Below are 19,955 nucleotides of genomic sequence, written 5' to 3' on the forward strand. Positions count from 1 at the left end.
ATCGACAGGTGTGGCAAAAAATTTCAAAACATGTATTTTAAAAAAGTATTTTGTTTCTTACTACACTAAAATAACACTTTTTTTAAGAAGCCGCGGATAGCGGATATGCATTTTAAGCTTTGTACGATCTAGAGGCAATACATTAAAATAATCATGACTAAACAGGTGCAAGGAGTTTTCATTTGATTTTGTGCTACGGTGCTGTATGTTATGTAGATAAAATAAGTAAACTAAGGGCGCATTTTTCGCACAATTGGTAGTGAGCTTCATATAAAAATAATATAAAAGGATAATAAAAGCAAAGAGTACTCGTTGCTATAAGAAATTTAAAGGCTTGAAGCAAAGAGGGGCAATCAGTATCACCGTTAAACAAAAAGGCTTAAGATTAAGATTAAGTAAGAGATGGAATGGTAGAAAGCAGCAGGATCGGAGAAATTTCGATGTCTAACATTGAACTTAATGAAAATTCTTGCAATACATCCAAGCCTGTCTAGGGCAAACTTTTGATAAGGCTTACAGATAAACTCAGCCTACTCAAACCTGGGATGCACAAATGCAGTATTTGATATCAAGCGACGAGTTCTTTAGCGCAAAGTTTTCTTTTTAGATGTTAGACGAAGATGATATTTAAAATTTCCTTATAGAAACCTCCAGGTGCCCAGAAGAAGAGAGAATACAATTTTTAACATATGCTAACGGTATATTCATCATCAGTCTACGAGGGAAGTACACGGCGTGGGCACATAGTGAAGGACGACAGACGAAGCAAAATATCAGTTCATTTACATCTATGCTCCCAGATACCGTAAGCGGTTGCAATTTAGCGCCCTTAAATTTTTTACTGGAAATAAGTATTAACACCGTAAATGATGTCCGTTTTGAAATTCATCAATACACACTTCTTTGGATTTAGTGGAAAACCAATGTATCCGCATTTTTCTGGACGTATCCTTTGGCTTTTCATTTTTAAAATTGAGTAATAGATTTGAATAATTTTTTACTAAATAAAAAAAATAAGTTTGAGCAATAAAAGTCTTTATTTTGATCTTAAATGCCTCATTTCTTGTCTGTTTGTATACTGCAGCTCTCTAGTTCGCAAGTCTCAAATTTGATTGACGTACGACGCACAGTGCGGCCGATTCCCGAAAAGCTGGCCAAAACTCAAAAAATTAAGTAATTGATTCAAAATTTCTTACTCGGGGGTTGTCGGGGTCGCTGATTACGATTTTGCTCTTAAAATTTTGATAATCCACCCCCTTCCACCCCTATTGGCCACCCCCTCACGTGAAATAGCGTATATTCTAGAACATAATCAAGATGCATGTAAATTTATATGTTTTCGGGGTCGCAAGGTAGCAAGTGGTAGCAGCTGAATCTTGTTTTATTCAGTAACCATTACTTTTTTGAGTAACCTTTAATAGGTTTCAAAGCAGCATATGACGGCGTTGTATTACTATACAGTTTGAAAACTCAAATTTTATAAAAAAAATTGCAAAAAATGTATCTACGTATTGCTGCAGCTAAAAATTTTGTGTCGAGGTATTGATATGTACTAAAGATTTCTCGTATTTTACTAACCTTCCGAAGATGATTCCATTTGGTTTTGTTCAATTTACTCCAATACAAAATCTTTCAAATGTGTACAACTTTCACTATTCATCGACAGTAATACGATGCTCAAACGAAGGCCACGTTGCGACTAAAAATACAGAGGATACTTAGGGTACAGGACGTTGCTATGAACGGTTTTCACTACTCAAGGCATTACTGTAGCCAACCCAAAGACAAAAAAACTTTATCTAGAAACTTTTTTTTTCGCCTTTTGGCCAGCTTTTTGGGAATGGGCCGCATTGTGCGACGCCAAAATTATAAATCTCACATTGTAAAGCTATAGGACCGAAAAAGTGAAAGCTATTCCATCAGTTGAAAACTAAGGCAGTCCATTATTAATGTTTAGGTCCAGAATACTTTTCCAAATATCATCGGAATGTAAAGACATAAGACAACATCTTAGGTAGCAAAAAAGAAATAAATAAAGTGTTAGCCCTTCTCAGTTTACCGCAGTCGAATTTATCGATAAACACCTTAAAATTCATCTTCTTGACCAATTGTGGTGGCAAGCATAGCTTAACTGACCCTGAAACCCTTGTCCTCACCTCAAACCAAACAAGGAGAAGGTACTAATAGGTACTCTCGTCATGCATGCCCACAGTACTCTGTAGTATCATCAATTCAGTATAATCAACTGTACTCCACGTAAGTATGAAAGTGATATGAGCTTAGCTTATCTATAACCCTTTAATATTGCAATTATTACAGCGAGTAAAATTTTTTTTAAAATTTGCTGGTTTCAGTGGGTAGGTGGAGAGCGTTAGAATTGATATTTAAATTTCTGGTTCTAATTTAGTTCTATAATCACTTAAGAAAAATATGCTGAGCAATCTATCATCATCGAAATAAACCATTGTAATCAAAAACTACGCGTGGGATAGCATGACCCATTTTATCTTATACATATAAATATGTAAAGATTTTCATCCGAATTTTTTTACCTATTAATCTAAGTTTTTAGAAAAATGTGTAGTATGCAGTTCTATAGCCAATTGGATATTTTTATAATAAAGTGCAAGTTTTAGGGAGCTGAAAAATCCCGGTTATTCAAAAACATATTTTTTTTCTTGACGACGGCTCTTGTGATTTTTTCCAAATATTATAACAAATGCAAATTATGAGAACTGGCTTTATTCTTTGTAAATTTTTTTTTTTTTTCGTGTTTTTGCATGGAATAAAGTGCAAAAGTCAGCAAAAGTAGTTATTATACGTCTAAGCAATTTTGTTGCCTCTTAAAACTTACACTTTATTTTTTTTGTAATTTCAGTGGGCTATAAAACTGCAACTCAAAATTTTTCTAAAAACTCAACCTAAAAGCTTTAAAATTTAGACGAAAATTCGCAAATTTTTTTTAAATTTCGTATAAAGTTTAAAAACTTAATTACAAAAAATAACAATACAATTTTAACTCGAAAAATATTGTAAATATTATAAAAAACTACATCATGCCCTCAGTTTTTCTCGCTATTTTATTTCTTAATCGGATTTTAAACCTAACAAATAAATTACTTCTTCTTGATTGATATTCATTCTCTTTGAAATGAATATATGTGACCTGGTCTACGAAAAGGTACCGTACGTGCGAAAACAAGTTTTCGAGAAAACAGCAGTTAAAGTTTAAACTTCTAAAAACCCTTTTAACTTTTTTAAATATAATATTAATATTTTTCAATACTGTTTGGCTTATTTTCTTCAGCATAGATCACAGTATCAATAAAATCACAGAAGCAGTGAAAAACATTTTTTTTTATATATAAATAAATAAGAAAAAGTTAATGCAAATCGCAGAAATCGTTTTAAAAAATAAGTTAGCTTTTGTACCGACATCCATGCAAAAAAAGACTTATAAGACCCGGTGACAAAAGTACTGAATACGATTCTGGTGTCAAATTTGAAAAATTTTAAATGGCATATCCAAGATGGCGCTCCAAACATATATTAGAAAAAATAATTTAAGTTTTCCAAATAGCAACAATAACTATAAATAAGTGACACATGCTTGTAAAGGTTTTAAAGCCACTGACTACAAATATGATGTCAAATTGACAATTTTACAGTTGACAGCTGCGTTACGTCTCCTTATTCTACTTCGTGGCTTTTCTGTTACTACGTTTATGTAATCATTTCTGTTAGTCTTTTGTGCACAAAATAGTGAAAAATGAGTGTTGACGAGGAGTTTACTGCCGTTTACAGTAAATATTTTCCTAAACACGATGAAGACGATGATGTTAGTTTGAATAGCGATGATGATGGTGAACTATATTTGACTCATTCAGAAGATGATATGGAATGGTTCAATTTTTAATTTGCACAAATTATTGCCTTCGTTATTCTAATTTGTATCATGACAAAAAAATCAGTCTTTTTCGTATTTGTACTTTTCTTTTTTTTACTTTTAACAAACTTTTAAACAAATTATGACTTTCTGGTTTTCACCATTTTAAAGAGCCTTTCACACACTATTCGAATCAACAAAAAAGTGAAAAATGATTTTTTGACACGTAAGGTACCTTTTCATAGACCAGGTCACATATGAATAAAACATTGTAATAAAAAATAAAGCGCCCTTCAAATAATTATAACATTTTGACCAGCTATAGCTATTATTCTTTGCTTTGTATATGCAGCTCAAAAGCCATATAAATCTAAATTAAAAAAAAAAAATAAATAAATAAAAATTTAATTATTATTTCTACAAATTGACTTTAAATAAACTTATTTTAGAAAATTCTAGAAAAATGTTTGCTTTGCTTTAAATTTTTGTATACGAGTAAAAGTGCACAAGCCCGCCAACAGAAGAAAATGTCAAAAATCAACTTGATTTTTAGAAACTTTTTTCTTCGATTATAAAATTTAAAATATCGAATAAAATGTAGGACACAGGCAGGGAGGGCACTTGGGAAAAAACAAATTATTTTCAGATGTTTCTGTTATGAAAAATTACACAGGCCAAACTTTTGAAAAATATAATGAATGGTCACCGTAAACATCTCGTAATTTAAGCACAGTTACCTAGAAATGTTACCCTGAATATTTTATATAGCATGAAATTTAAGTTTGCATACATAGGTAAAGCTAATTTCTCTCCTTCAAGGTCAACTGCGAGCTATCGAGAATTTTGTGTTTCCGAGAATTTTGTGAAAAACAAAAATTTAGTTGGCTGCCAATATTCCATCGAACATGTTCGCACAGTACATACATATGTACACCTGAATTGTAATATTCCACATAACTGCTTATAAGTTGCGTTACATCATATCCGCACGTATTTCAGTATAAAAACAAAACTGCATATGTGTACATACACACACTTCTTACCTCCTTTAATGCAGTATACATAAGTATATGCGTGAGAAAATCACAAATTTAATTTGAACATATCCTTTTTTTATAGTGTTTGCCCTCTCACAAAAGTAAGCTTCTTGTTTACTTAGCTTATTCGTTACTTACTTTATTCCTTACTTGCACGACTACTGTTGCTACTCACAAACGCGACCATGGTTAGCACTATTTTACGCAACTTCTTCATTATTATTTTACCAACACTACGACAGCCACTAACCTCCCCCTCTCCCCCTGATCATTCAGATTGACATAATTTTCATACGCTTCCATCATCATCTGCAGCAATACATGGCAGATTCGGCAGCATCCTTGCAATCAAAAGCGTTATGATCCCTTTCATCAACACTATTATACCATCATCACATACAAACGCTTACATACACAATCACATATGTATGTGCACATACGCCGAGACAATTCCTTGGCCATGTACTCGCGTAGCTGGCATTGTGCGCGCCTTGGTCGTCATCGACACGCGCTCGCTGTCTTGCTGGCACTGATGCGTTTATTTCACCATTTGTTACACGTTATTTCGCGTGGATTTAAAAAACACAATAAATATTCTTTTTTCTCAATTTTCTTACTTTCTTTCCAATCTCTTCTCGGTTCTTTTACGCAACGCTACACTTGCACTTTGCCACTTTACCGAACTGCAACAACAATATCAACACATCCTTGACTCATATGGCTACTTGACTACTCGGCAGGGCAAGGAACTGCATTCCAACGTTTCAGCTGGCATCATCCTTTCGGATCAATCACTCGTGCTGCAGAGTGTCTCACGTGCATCCGCTGGTGATTACACGTGTTTGGCTGTGAATTCGGAGGGGAAGGGCGCCAGTAATCCGGTTTCGTTGCGTATACGCTGTAAGTATCATGTGAAAACAATTTGATTTTACCATTACTGATTGCTCTTTGATCTCAATATATATCGGTGAACGTGTGAGTACTTATGTGCATACATATTTAAACACACATGTAGACGCACATATGCATGTACACCTGTGTTTGCAATATTAGCAGCGGGACATATTGCAAAGTTTTGAATATTTATCTATTTTTTTATTATTTTATAGCCTTACTACAACAAAAAGCATATAGCATAAAAGTTTTAAACTTAAAAAAAAATATAAATTAAAATTTTTGGTCAGAATTTTTAAAAAGGATTCTGGGTAAGCCATTGCCTAAATAATCTGATTAGCAAGTTCGAAATTTTACTGAAATTTTTTTGAAATTTTGAAATTTGTTTATTTAATGTAGATAGCAAAGTTACTAACTGATTACTTAGGGACACATAGGTGTTACAGATTTTGAAATTACTCTTCATTTAACAATAATTTTAATTCCGACGTAGGCCTAGAAAACTCTATGGGTTCTTTAGCGAGGGAATATTAAATTCATTCACGGTTATAGATATAGGAGTATTAGAGCAAAGGCAGTGCGGATATACTTTGTGCAAAATATATAAGTTTTATGGAGAGTCCAGTTAGATATATGGAATCAAATGCACTCGAAGAGGTATGGTGAATCAATTACACTCTTAATAATGTTAAAAATCAAAGATGAGCGAAATAATATTTTCTCTGCTTTGTAGAGATTTTAAGCCAATTACCGCACGTCAGGGAATTGAAATCTGAAAGTTAAACGAGTGAACCACAAAACGTACAAACATTTTTGGAACACGCAGGAGCCTCGTGATAAAGTCTCCAGATAAAAGAAGCAAATTGCAGCTTGGAGCGTAGGAAGGACGTTAATAATAGCTTAAAATAAGAGGTTATATGAAATGTGAGCTAAAGCAGCGAATAAAAGCAAGCACTGAATACAACTTAGCATTAATAGAGTATTAAATGAAAATTTTTAATCAAAATCTGCACCTAGCATAAGTCAGTCGATTGCTGTCAATGCACCATGAAGAATAGAAAATGAGAAGCAAACGCTTAGATTTAACTGTGGAGTATTGATTCGACACCAGGCTGAAGCGTCATTCAGATTAGTTGGTATCTTAATGACGCCTAATTAGTTTGAAATAGATGAAAACACATAAATTCAGCCCGGCAACATGTTAAAGAACTATAGAATTAGTAAAAGAAATCGATTTGTTAATGATAAAAATAAGAAATAACAAGGGGCTTAAGATCCTGCCTTGTGGAACTCCGGATATAGTTTTGAATGAAATTTTGTATAAAGGTTAAAGCTTTAAACTTTTTTTTCTTGTTTTTATAAAGAAATTAAAAAAATGCAATGAAAAGATAAGCAAATAGCCAAAACTTTGCAATATGTCGCGCTGCTATTCTTTTGAACACCGATGTACACACATGTGAGTTGTTTAATATTCAGTTTATGAAATGCTATTCAGAGCGTAATTTAGTGATAAATTTCTCTGTAGAATTTTACATTAGGAATATAATAGCTAATGATACCTTAATATTTATTAAACTTTCCATTTACTGTTTCAATGCGTTCTTTAGCTCGTAACTAAATTTTTAGAAAAATATTAAGTACGGAAAATATTATATAATAGTATGATGCGAAAATATATAAATTTTGCGATGGCGATGATAGGTTTTCTAAAGTGTGATGAATTTAGAGGCCTCGTATTTTAAATTGAAATACACCAAGGAAAATTCAAATCGATTAGGCAGTCTTTATTATTTTTGTGTAGAACCATTCATGAGAGAGATAAATTGTTCACCGAAACGACGTCGCAGTAAATCCATTGTTTCACGGAATCATGGAATCAGTTTCATCGCACTCAATTTTAACTATTCAATTTCATATTTAAAATGTGGAAATGGTAGAAAATTTGTAAATAATTTTAATTTCAAGCGTCCGAGAATTGTCTCGAATCAAATAAATTAGCTTGACAGGATAATTCTAAATAATATTATATAAGGAGTGCCGTTTTTTCATATTAAATCATAAGCAGAGTTAATGCGCCAAAAACAAAAGTCCCAAAAAGTAAAAACTTTTTAAAAACTAGAAAAAATACCAGAAGACGTATGCTTAGTCACTTTCTAATAAAAAAATACTTTTAAGGGGTTAGTCTACTTTGTCACTTTAAAATTTTTCAATTTTTTTTTTTTGCATAATTTGAAAGTATATATATCCAGAAATATTGTGTAAAAATTTTAAGAAAATCCGAGCACTCTAACTATTTTTTTTTTACCTGAACATCATTTCGTCTACCTGCGCGTATAGCGTGCATTAAAAACTTTAAACGCGTTTTTCTCAAAACAACGTTTTCAAAATCTAGCTCCACTGTATCTCAAAAACTAATCAACCGATTTTCATAAAATTTGGATCACCTATTCTAGACATAATTTGCACCAAATTGACGCTCGGGGGTTTTGAAATTTTAAATTTTTACTATATATTTTTTTTAAATATGCGAAAAAAAAAACCGTTCTATCAAAAATTTTCCATTTTTATCAGCCATTTTTTTTGTGTTCATTAAAACCTAATATCCGAGGGTCATTTTGTAGCCAGTATCTTACTGAATCTGAAACATTTTGATTTTTTTGTTTCAGACAAGCCGTTCTTGAGTTCTGATGGAGCTGCCTCACCAACCCATGTTTGAGACGTTACGCTTCACTGCTATTTTTTTACTAAAAATACTATAAAATTGAATAAAAAAAAATTTATTTCTGAATTTTAAGACTTTATTTAATAAATCAAACAAATTTTATATTACTATCATTTATAGTTTTCTCAAAAAAAAAATCACGAATATAGCCTTTTTTTCGAGTCTCCAAAGTAGACTGACCCCTTAATGTCAAGCACTGGACAGCCTACTTCTCTTACAGCCTTTGTTTGAACTTTTGGCTTCTCTTTTGATATGATTAAAATGTGGACGATCTAGCGCTGTTTATAAAAAATCCCTTTCCTTGGTATTGAAGAAATTGGAAATTAAAATAGCCTTCAAGAAATATTACATCGATTTAACGTAGGATAGATGAACCACATTTTTCTAATAGCGGTCGCCCCTCGGCAGGCAATGGCAAACCTCCGAGTGTAATTCTGCCATGAAAAAGCTCCTCATAAAAAATATCTACCGTTCGGAGTCGGCTTAAAACTGTAGGTCCCTCCATTTGGGGAACAACATCAAGATGCACGCTACAAATAAGAGGGGGAGCTCGGCCAGACAACCAAAAAGGGTGTATGCGCCAATTATACATACATACAGATGAACCACGTGCACACTTGGGAGATAACTACGCAGGTCTCGCCTAGAAGAAATGAACACAAAACTAGGTTCCTCATGAATATAGGTTGATCGTTCATTAGTATGGTGGTTGTGATCGTCACCGGGCACTACCTAAAGGTGTGGGGTAATGGTATCACATTGAGCCTCCAGTATTAACTACATACTGGTTGTGCACTGATGTTCCATTTCATCAGGATTTAAACACTTATTGACTTCTGCATATCCAATTTTATTATTGAACAACTTTATTAGTAAGTAAAAAGAATGTTTGTTTTGATTTTGAGCAATGGAAATCTTTATAAGTGACCTTTACGCGCTCCATTGCTTATATTTTGGTATACTGCAGCTGTCTAGTTTACATGGGTCAAATATGATTGACGTACGATGTAATTTGCAAAAATTATACACCTTCCGATAAGTGGATTAATTTTGTGCCACCTTAAATAATAAATTACTGATTCAAAGAGCTTTTACGAGCAGTGAATGTAATCGATTTCAATATTTTATAGGCTAGAAAATTAATATATAGGCATTATATGTGGTTGAAAACCATCAAGAGACGTTTACCAACAGCTACAAAGGACCTCCTCACACGGGGAGCCCGCTCGGCTTAATCGCAACTGGCATCCTTCTTTCAAATCTATGCAGAAACTTATAAAAATGTCCAGGTCTTTTCCCCTCAGCAGCAATTTCCTTAAACTCGGTCAATCTGCTAAGTATATGGTATACAGACATACGCAGATTCTCAATGAGCCGGAGGGGTCACCAAAAAATTCTCAACTCGATTAATCCCACCAAAAAGAAACGGACAAAACGACAAGAACAAAAAAGAAAGAATAATGCGATGAATAAACGAATGAGTAAACTTACAACCGAACGAATGAGTCAAATGCTCTCATTTATATGTATGTTTGTGTGTGTGTGGAGAAAAATACACAGCTACGAAGGCAAGCGAAGCTACTACGATGAAATGAAGTGTAACTGTGGCCATTTAAAGCAGCACGTCACGACAATGGTGAGAGGCTGTGCAGTTAAGCTGAAAAGAAAGCAAGTCAAGAAGAGTACAAGTGGAATGCCAGAAAAGGCGTTGAAAGACAGGCACTTAGATGGAAGGAAAGAAAACCATTTTACGGTAATGAATATTTTCCAGGGACTTACGAGTTGCTAGTTGTGCTTACAGCGTTAGAAGGGCACACGGGGCTAGGACGAGATAGCTTTGATAGTGGCGTCTAAAAGTTTGTCACCCAAAGCTGCTGCCAGTTTTAAGCTGAACAATTTTGCATTCATAAAAAGCATTTAGTGGATAAAAATAAAGAAAAAAAAAACAACAAAACGAAAGGGAAAGAATATGTTGCCAGACAAGAAGATGCGTATGCTTAAGTGTGAACCAAAAGCAGCTAAGCGGACTGAACGACCGTTCGAACGACCATCACAGACTGCCATGAAATAAGAAGAGAATAGAAAAGTGACAGTGCATAGACAAAATGCAGATCAAGCATAAAAGTTTAGTAAGATGTTTCATTTGGATGGAGATTTCGTTGCTGGCCTTAAATTCGCTTATAAAATGGAGTAAACAAAAAAGCCAAGAAAAAAAAACGAAAAAAAGAAATAAAACTTTAAAGCAACCCAACAAAAAAAGAGCTAAATCAAATACCTCTATAAGAAGATAAAAACTAAAAAATTAAAATGGCTGGAGAATAACATGAAAAGCCGGCGTGGTAGACGGTGATGGCAATAAGAACTCAGCGGAGGATTTTGCACTTCTATACTCGTACAGCTTCGGGCGCCGCGACTCTCTCACTCCGAAAGTGGACGGATAAGCGTATAAAAAAATTTGTGCGCTGGATTTTGGATAATTAAAAAAAAAAAACGCAATATTTCGTGGCAGTGATAAATGCTGTATTTGGTGCACTAACAAAAACAATGGAACATGTTGCTGCCATGGATGTTGGCAGACATTTCTTTTCAGCCAACTATATGACTTTTGTTTACACAATATTCAAAAAAAAAAAAAGAAGATATGCACACTAAGCAGAAGAAGAAGTCTAAGAAAGAAATTATATGGCGCAACGGAAGATGCGCCAACTGTGCAATAAAATGCAAACATTTGCAACTAAAAGTAATGCATACGAAAAGCTTCCTTTGTGTTTGTGCCGTCAAGTGCGTGACTGCAAAGCACAACAAAATGTAAACAAGTTGCGCACAATAAATTAAAATCAAAAGCATAAAAAATATTGATATGGAAATTGTTATCTTTGCTGCCGGCGCGCCGGTTGTTTTAAGTTGGTGTTTGGTGGCAACCCACAAGCACAGCGCCTGGTAAAGAGCAAGCGTCTAACCAAAATTATATTAGTAAACTTTTTCCATGCATAAATTTGTATATCCTTCATTCAAGTAAACTTGGTTGTGGGACATTGATGGGCTTTACGCTTAGCGTTTGCATTCTAAGTTAACGCGGTTTCGTGCGAATTTCTAGAAGGGCCAATTTATATTTTTCAAAGAAACTTAGGCTTTAGTTAATATCTTACAAGATACATAAAAGATTAGATAATATCTTACAAGTAAATAAAGGCTGCTTTTTTAAGAACTAGAGAACTTAAAATCATAGCACAAAACAGAGATTTTGTTGAAATTAAGTTTTGTTTTTTATTATAATTTGTCATTTATTGTTTGAATATGATACCCGGCATATGTTCAAGTTACATAGTGCATTCAATCAATCCAATTTTTTAATATTTTTTCCGATAGATCTGAATAATAAATCTAATTGAGCCCAACCAGCAAAAATGCGGGTCAACCGATGATCATTTCGCTTCAATTCTTGCACGAGCTGTATTTTATAGATATATAAGCCAAGATTCCTACGAAAAATGTTCCACATAATCGAATGATTGCGCGAACGGTTTTAGATTTTTTCGAAGTAAATTTTTTCAATTTCCGGGAGCGTTATTCTGGCATTAAATGCTTCATGATTACTTGCCAAATCTTACTGAACAGAAATATCAACACAGTTTGCCATTTTCAGCTGTCAAACCATAGTTCTTGATATCAACAGTTTTCATGCAGCTAAAAAAACAACCGATGTTAAAATGTCGATATAAATTTAAAAATTAGTATCCGATATAAAATCTCTAATATTCAGCTGTTCAACCCAAATTATTTTTCCGTACAAAGTGCACCTAAGTATATCCGCCATCACGACTCTCCCGAATTTTATTATCGATTTTCCGAGGTTAGCTTTCCATGTACCGAACCCCTTTATGCACTCATTATCAAAGAGCAGGCTGGCTACTTATGTCATGCTACTGAATGCTTAAAATTAATCAGGATTTTACATTGCTTTCCAAGTCGACCGGAACTAGAAGATATCTTTTTATATCTTATTGATGAGTTTCAGCTGGTAAAGTAATTTTTCTGCAAATTAATACAAGAATTAAAAATCTATCAATTATAATATTAGGATCAGCACCCCAGCTGCAGGCTCCCAGATAAACGCAGTGAATGCATAAACCTCTGCCCACACTAATACTAGAGCAACTGTTGCGATGTTTTGACTATTTACATATTTATTTTCCATTTATTTCTTTTATTTTTTTACAAAAATGTGAGTCATTCCTACATATATAATGTTGAACGTCCGTTATATGGAAGAAAATGCATAATTTCTTCAACGAAAAAAAAAAAATTGTCTCAATTCAACGCGAAGCTACAAAACTTACTCAGAAAAATTCTGATCAACTCTAAAAATTCTGATGAAAAAGTTTGAAATTTTGTTAATATTTTTTTATTTATTTTTTACCTTTTTTTTGAAGCTTTGTGTTATATCACTTTGCAATATGTCGCGCTGCTATTATTATGAGCACTGGTCTCTTTACAGAGGATTTCAGTTTCTTCTCTTAGAAGAATATTCGTAGATGAACTCGACAAATACAACAGATGCTCTTTTCTGGAAAAGCAATTTTAGATTGTATGGGATAGGTCGGTCAAATCAGAAGCAAGTTAAAAAAGGCACAAACTCAGGGCAGAAAAAATATAAGCAGGAAGACAGATTCCGATATAATGAAGAAAGGTTCAAAAAGGATTATAATAAAAATGATTGGTATCTTAGGATAAGGTTTTTTGAATACGTAGCGTATCCAGATAATCGAAAAGCAAAACAATATGAGATGAATATGTGCCCACACCTTTTTTGAATTTCAAGACTAACAGTTACACACGAAAAAAAATTGAACTTTTTACCTCTTAGAAATAACCAGTGTATATTTCTGAGAAATTTTTTTCACCAATCGATTTTTTGCTTTCCTTTTCGATAGACAATTTTGCATGCTTTTATAAGCCATCAAATGAACTAGCCATGTCCTGTGTAGCTAAGTAGGATAGAACGGTGCTCATAGCAGCCTGACTGACTTCAGTCGATTCATGACGCTTTCTCCTCATTATCAAATACATTTCTGGTAATAGATAATAGTCGATGAATTTGGCGATGAATCGTCCAGCGAAACAGTTTGTTTATTTGTCAAAAATTCGCTAACAACACTTGACAGATGAAATAGTGCACTAAAATGACCAACTGCTCATTTTTTAATAGAGCTTTTGACTTTTTATGGATACAGATCGATACAAAGTTATTTGCGAAATCTATAAATTTCAAAGAAGGTTTATTTATATATCCAATGAGCTCACGCACTTTTTCGTTGTCTCGAAATCACCTCTGTGAACGACTTGGTAGTCACTAAATATTTTATACCCGATTGAAATCGCTTGTGCCAGTCGTAAATTTTAAATTATTATTATTATTATTATTAGCAGGAGTTAACTCTGCTGCCTGAAAGATGTATTGTGCGCCTTTTATTGATTCAGAGTGTTTCTCTGAGTGCATATTCCTCAATAATTTTCGTTTTGCCCTATTTTATTGGGATTTATTTCCTCCTCTGGTGCAATAAGCGTACCTATCAGTGCTAGGCACGATGCCAAAACATGCCCTCCCTACAGAATCTACCAGGTTAATAAGCTGATAATTCAATACACAATGCCCTGTTAGAATTCATGTGATGCTTCTATGATTTATTACACTTTCAGAGTAAAAGAGAAGTAACTCAAGGAACTTCTGCAATTGCTGCGTTTTACTCTCCTAACCTCTCCATTGTACAAAGTTAGAGCTTGCTTGTATTTGGACCTCTCTCTGATTCTTCTTTATCTATTTTGAAGACTGCGAACGGTGGCCCTTATTTGATCTAGGTCTCTGTTCCATCAAAGAACTTATTTAGCAGAATTTACTGAACTTATTTGACAAGTTTCCTCCTTTAATAACGGTTTTATTAACACTTTCGGTAGTGGTTTCCAACTGCATTGCGTACTATTGTAATATTCTCATCAAAACTTTACTAGCCTGGATTCGTTTATAGATTTCGTATGTATTCACTTCAATCTGCCATTCTTGAGTTTCTAAAAATTCTACTAATTGTTTGAGAGTCGCTAATATCAAATCTTATTATCCTATGATCGGACATCGATGGTTTATAGAAGATTAACCAATTTCCTACTAGCTCATTGCTCCGAGTATTTCCCAAGTTTTTTCACGTACGCTAATTATGTTAGATAGGAGACATGAAAGCGAATTTGTCACTAGATGTGAAATCGAATCTGAAAAATGTGTGTAAAAAATGTTGTTGTTGGTAAGCGTTGTTTTATTACGAAAGCGATACGATAAATTCTAATTTACAATATAATATTTTATGCTTCACTGAGCAATTGCTGGAATTTATATGAGAAGATTTTTTAATAAATTGTAATTTCACTTAGTTTGGGTCATCATTTTTTAGTATTTGTGTTCCGGGACTTCAACACCCAGCTTGCAACACCTTAATTTGTAAAATCCAGTTTACAGCGATGGTAGGAAGAAAATAGAGGTTGTGGGATTGCGTTGTCCACTCCGGACAAAGGTCATTCAGTATACTCAGTAGTCTGAGTACCAAAATCAATCAGAACCAATAATGCAGTAAATTCATAGAGATTCGGTCGAAATAAAACTAAATAGAATTGAGAATTCAGAAATCTTCAAAAGGAGGGCTACATATACATTCATACATCCTTTTATTTTTGATATGTTTAGTTTATGTATACAACTATCTGGATTCTAAGCGCGAATCCTAAGCTAATCTTAGAGCTTAGCGCTGATAACAGAACTTTAACCAACAAAAAAAATTAACTCTTCAACCATTTCTCTGTTGCAACGATTGCATCAGTTATATAATGCCGCCTTGTCAGTGCTTTTCAAACTTACTTGCTGCAGCGGCAAAAATAACAGCACCAAGTCTTGCAGCTGAAAGCAAATGCAAGATGCCGAAGGGAAAAATTACAATTTTTCTGCTGTCCTTCCAACTGTCCAAGAACTTAATCCGACTTCTCAAGTAGCATGCATCTACATATACATACATACCCACGTACCAAATGCACATGCATATATATGTCTATAGATACATACCTATAGACATATATATGCTTGCATGAATGAGCTCAATGAAGCGGGAAAAGAGCTGATGATGCTATTAGCTAGAAAAAACAGCAGTTGCATAATATTCGCTCCAGCAGCGTGAATTAAGGAATGAAATGAGAAGGAAAAACAAAAATGGCTAGTTTACTTTAATTTTAAAAGTAAGATGAAGAAATTGGATAATTGTTTTTCTTGACGCTCGAACGAATCGAGCAGCAAATGACAGCAGGTAATAGTAGACCGCCAAAGAAGCACGTAGTGCTTGCCTGGCGCATCAATTAGTTGGCAGACAAAAAATTCATGTAGGAGTGGCGTTAAGCAACGTAAAAAGTAGGTATGTGTGCGTCTCTGATTTAATTAAAAAACAAAAATTATTTTTTCCACTGGCAGTGGGTGAAAGTAGACGGAATTTTTTTAGAAAATAAATGCAATTATTTGCAGAAATCGGCTCGGCTTCCGATTTGAGCAGAAAAAAGTAAAACAAGATAAGGATTTTCGGGAACTACACAAAAGCAAAGTTGACTTTAAGGATATCTTTAACTATTTCAGAAATTGTTTTACGCCTGCGCTCTGTTTTGTTCAGGAGGATTTTTATTTTCGCAACATTTTGACCAGTTTTGACGGTTTTTTGTTTGCTGCTGTAATTTTCATTCATTTTCAAAAAATACAGGACATTTTACAACAATTACACAGGCCGACAAAATTTAACCAACATTCAGACCCAGAAACCAGATTATATATTTCCGAAGGCTTATGATTCGCTGAATCCATATCCTAACCTAAAAGTGCAAAAAACACCGTTTTTGCCCATATTTGAGGTTATATAGCCTTGCAGATGTTTTCTTTCACCAAAATTAAAGGATGGCATTTTCAAACACAAGCTGTTTTTTTCGAATGGCGTTGAGTTTGCTCAAATATAATTTTTTTTCGCTGAGATATCGCATTTTGAAATTTTCATGTTTCTAAATTTTCCTACACCTGAAAATCGATTGAGATAACATAGACATGATATAGTCGATTACTAATTTTCTTGAATTGAGTCTTATTTTTCTTAAAAGAGCAATAAGCAATTTTGAGGCCAGATTTCGATTCATCGCAGCAAAATCCTTCGAAAATATATAGTCCGGTTTCTAGGTCTGAGATGCTGTCGGCCTGTGTTATCGTATAAATCAATGTTTCAAACTTTTTAATCAGAAATTAAAAAAAAATGGGTATGTAATTATATAATCCATTAAAGTTTATCATAACTAAGTATACAAAAAATGTAAAGTGAGTTCAGATGAGCGAAAAAATAACACTAGAAAACTGTGTTCTATAATTTTTTTATATTCTCTGTTTTATATTTTCTCTGTACGTCTTCATACAATTTTTTTCCATTTTGCCTCCAAGGATCATATCCCATTTTATGGTTTCTAACTCCTATTTGACTGGTTTTTTCGACAAAAATTTCTTTAGCGAAGTTGTTCAGAATGGCTCCTATCTTAACTTTTTCTGAAAATCCCAAATCCTATAAAATAAATATTGGCCATTTTAGGCAGAAAATCCGACAGAAGTAGTATTTTATTTATAAAATCATAAAATTAGTGTAAATATGTAAAAGTCGAGGACTAGAAGTATCATAAATCCGGAAAAAATGTATCTGATTCTGTGGAGGAAACATAAAACACCTGCTCTTAAACAAATATTCCTAGGGGGAAAACCCTTTGGAGTTACAGAAAAGGGTTAAATATCTGGGCCTTGTACTGAATAAGAACCTAAATTGGGAGCACACAGTCGCAGAAAGAGTACGTAAAGCAATGATGCGTGATACTCCTGCGGAAGTCTAATTGGAAAAAATTATGGTGGCAACCCCCAATAATACATTGGCTCTACACAGCCGTACTTAAATAAATTCTCTATTATGGTATTGTAGTAAAGTGGAATGCCCTTGGAAAGGGTTACCATAACCGGTGCAAAGTGAACCACACCATCATTAAACCTCCTCCCGGTAGATATGCTGGCAAGATGTATCGCGTGCAGTACGGCAATAAGAGTGATCACTTTGAGTAAGTGGTCAAACACGGACTACGGACACGATTAAGTCCTAGCCGGCATTTCGGAGCTTCCCAAGCTGGTGCACTGTGCACTCTCGCCTACAATTGCCAATACAACATTCACGACCTTACTACCCTGAAGGGAATAGTGGGAACGGGACGATGAAGGGCAAAGCGAATCCATCCATATATTGTATCAAGAGATGGCTCAAAGCTTGAGCGCCGGATGGGTGGAGGTGTATGTATATTCCGAACATCTGGGTATATCTTTTAGTTTTCGGCTTCCCGGCTACTGTAATGTCTTTCAGGCTTAACTGATGGCAGTGGTAAAAGCCGTGACACTGGTACAGTGCGATACGATACCTGGAGATTATATTTGCATTTTCACTGATAGCCGAACGGCGATAAAGCCTCTTATAGAGCAGTCGATAACCTCTAAATTAGCTATGAAATTCCGCACATCTCTTAGCTAGATGGCTGAGTCATTTCACGCAAAGGTAGCATGGGTTCCTTACCATTGTGGCATTGAGGGTAACTGCAGGGCCAATGAACTAGCAAGACTTGGCACTAAGTTGGCTGATGTGTGCACAGACAATGACATTAGCATACCCGTACGGACTTGTAAGCAACTTATTTCTGAGTAAATTGTAAGAACAGCGAATGAAGGGTGTCGTAATGAAACCAGCTGAAGAACCGCACGGCAATTGTGGCCAACTCGCAATTCTAAATGCGCAGAATCTCTGCTAAGCCAAAGTAAGCACAGTTTTAACACACTGATTTCAGTTACAACGGGACGTACAAACCCATAACTTACACAGAAGCTGTCTAGATGAGGAAAAGGGGCAGACCATCTGCCATCTCCTGTTCTACTAAATTTTCTAGATGAGACAATTTTTAGTGAGTTGGAAGATCACAGTACTGTGGAAAGCAGAGATATTCTAAAATACTTTGAAAATTAGTACATTTTTGAAATGTGGCTTTAGGAGAGAAAAAAACAAGTTTCCCACGCGGCATCGCAATGGGCTATGAGCCTGATTGTGTTACACAGGGCACAACCGCTTCAAGCTAACCTATTCAATAGTTAGCTTAGATAGTTTATTGCAGCAACTCCATTTCCAAGATTATTTAAGACCAGTTATAAGTGTTATCGCAAAAGGTTGCTCCATAGCAGTTTTAGATGACAAGAGTTAAGGGGTCTCGGTGGCCTACAGCTCGAAAATGTAGGGTATTTTCAGGATTTTTTTTATAATAAAAAAATAAAAAACGATATTTAAATTTTTTAGGCGTTTTATTTAACTTCTTGCACATACAATAACACTGCCCTGCAAATTTCAATTTTTCTGATGCGAATAAGATGGGACCTAGTGATCCCGAAGGGAATTTTTGCGCTAAGCACGAATCCGAGTTCAAAAATTTTCCATCACGTCAGGTTTTCGAGAATAATTTGAAAAATGGCGCTGAAATTGACCCTCCAAAAAAATTGGACCTGGTCAGTGTTGCCTTGGTTCTTCTGTTTATCTGAAACATAAAAAACAAAAAAATATTAATTAGTATGACCATAGCTATGCCCCGTACTAGAATAAAACAAAAAGCAAAAAAAATAAAATAAAAAAAATTTGAATCTGACACTCTAAAAATCGGGTTTTTTTCAGATTTTTAATCAAAAAAATACGGAATGATTTAAATAATAATATGATTCTAGTAGAGCAGATACCCATTGATGTTGTGAACGACATACTAAAACTTCAGACGATTCTGTGGAATAGGCTGAAAAAAGTAGTTTTGAGATAATTGAGTTTAAAGTTTTGAGAGTGGCCGCGTGACGAATCTGACTCTTCCTGCGAAAATGGCGGTAGAATCGAAAATACTGGGAATATCCTTCCAAAAATTTGACAGTATATTTACGAAAGCTTATACTTTCGAAATATCAAAAAATTGATTTTTGGAAAACTCTAGACCTCTAGGAGTATTAAGTAGTCGCCCTTGGTTGATATTCATTTTAGTTCCTAAAAAACCGATATTTATACTAAAAATTTCGTGAATTTCGTTGTTGTCGAGATATATAATATTATATATATATATATATATCACCTTTCATGGGTGATTGGCCGAGCTCCTCCTCCTATTTGCGGTATGCGTCTTGATCTTTTTCCAAACGGCAAATAATTTTGAGGAGGTTTCTTATGGCAGAAATACACTCGGAATTTTTTTATAATTTCTTGCTGCATGCACGGGCCTGTGCCCTTCCGAATGGTGGTAACGCACCAAC

General features: G+C 34.4%; 1 protein-coding gene across 1 annotated transcript in view; it reads left to right on the forward strand.

Moving 5' to 3' along the window:
• LOC129252242 (uncharacterized) overlaps positions 1–19,955 on the forward strand; it is a 184,544-nt gene that overhangs the window by 111,435 nt on the left and 53,154 nt on the right. Inside the window, exon 10 of the mRNA XM_054890912.1 lies at positions 5,664–5,823. Coding sequence (XP_054746887.1) covers positions 5,664–5,823 — 160 coding nt within the window. The remainder of the gene's footprint in view (positions 1–5,663; positions 5,824–19,955) is intronic.

This window comes from Anastrepha obliqua, chromosome 1 (genome assembly GCF_027943255.1).
Source record: "Anastrepha obliqua isolate idAnaObli1 chromosome 1, idAnaObli1_1.0, whole genome shotgun sequence".
In the NCBI taxonomy this organism is placed as follows: domain Eukaryota; kingdom Metazoa; phylum Arthropoda; class Insecta; order Diptera; family Tephritidae; genus Anastrepha; species Anastrepha obliqua.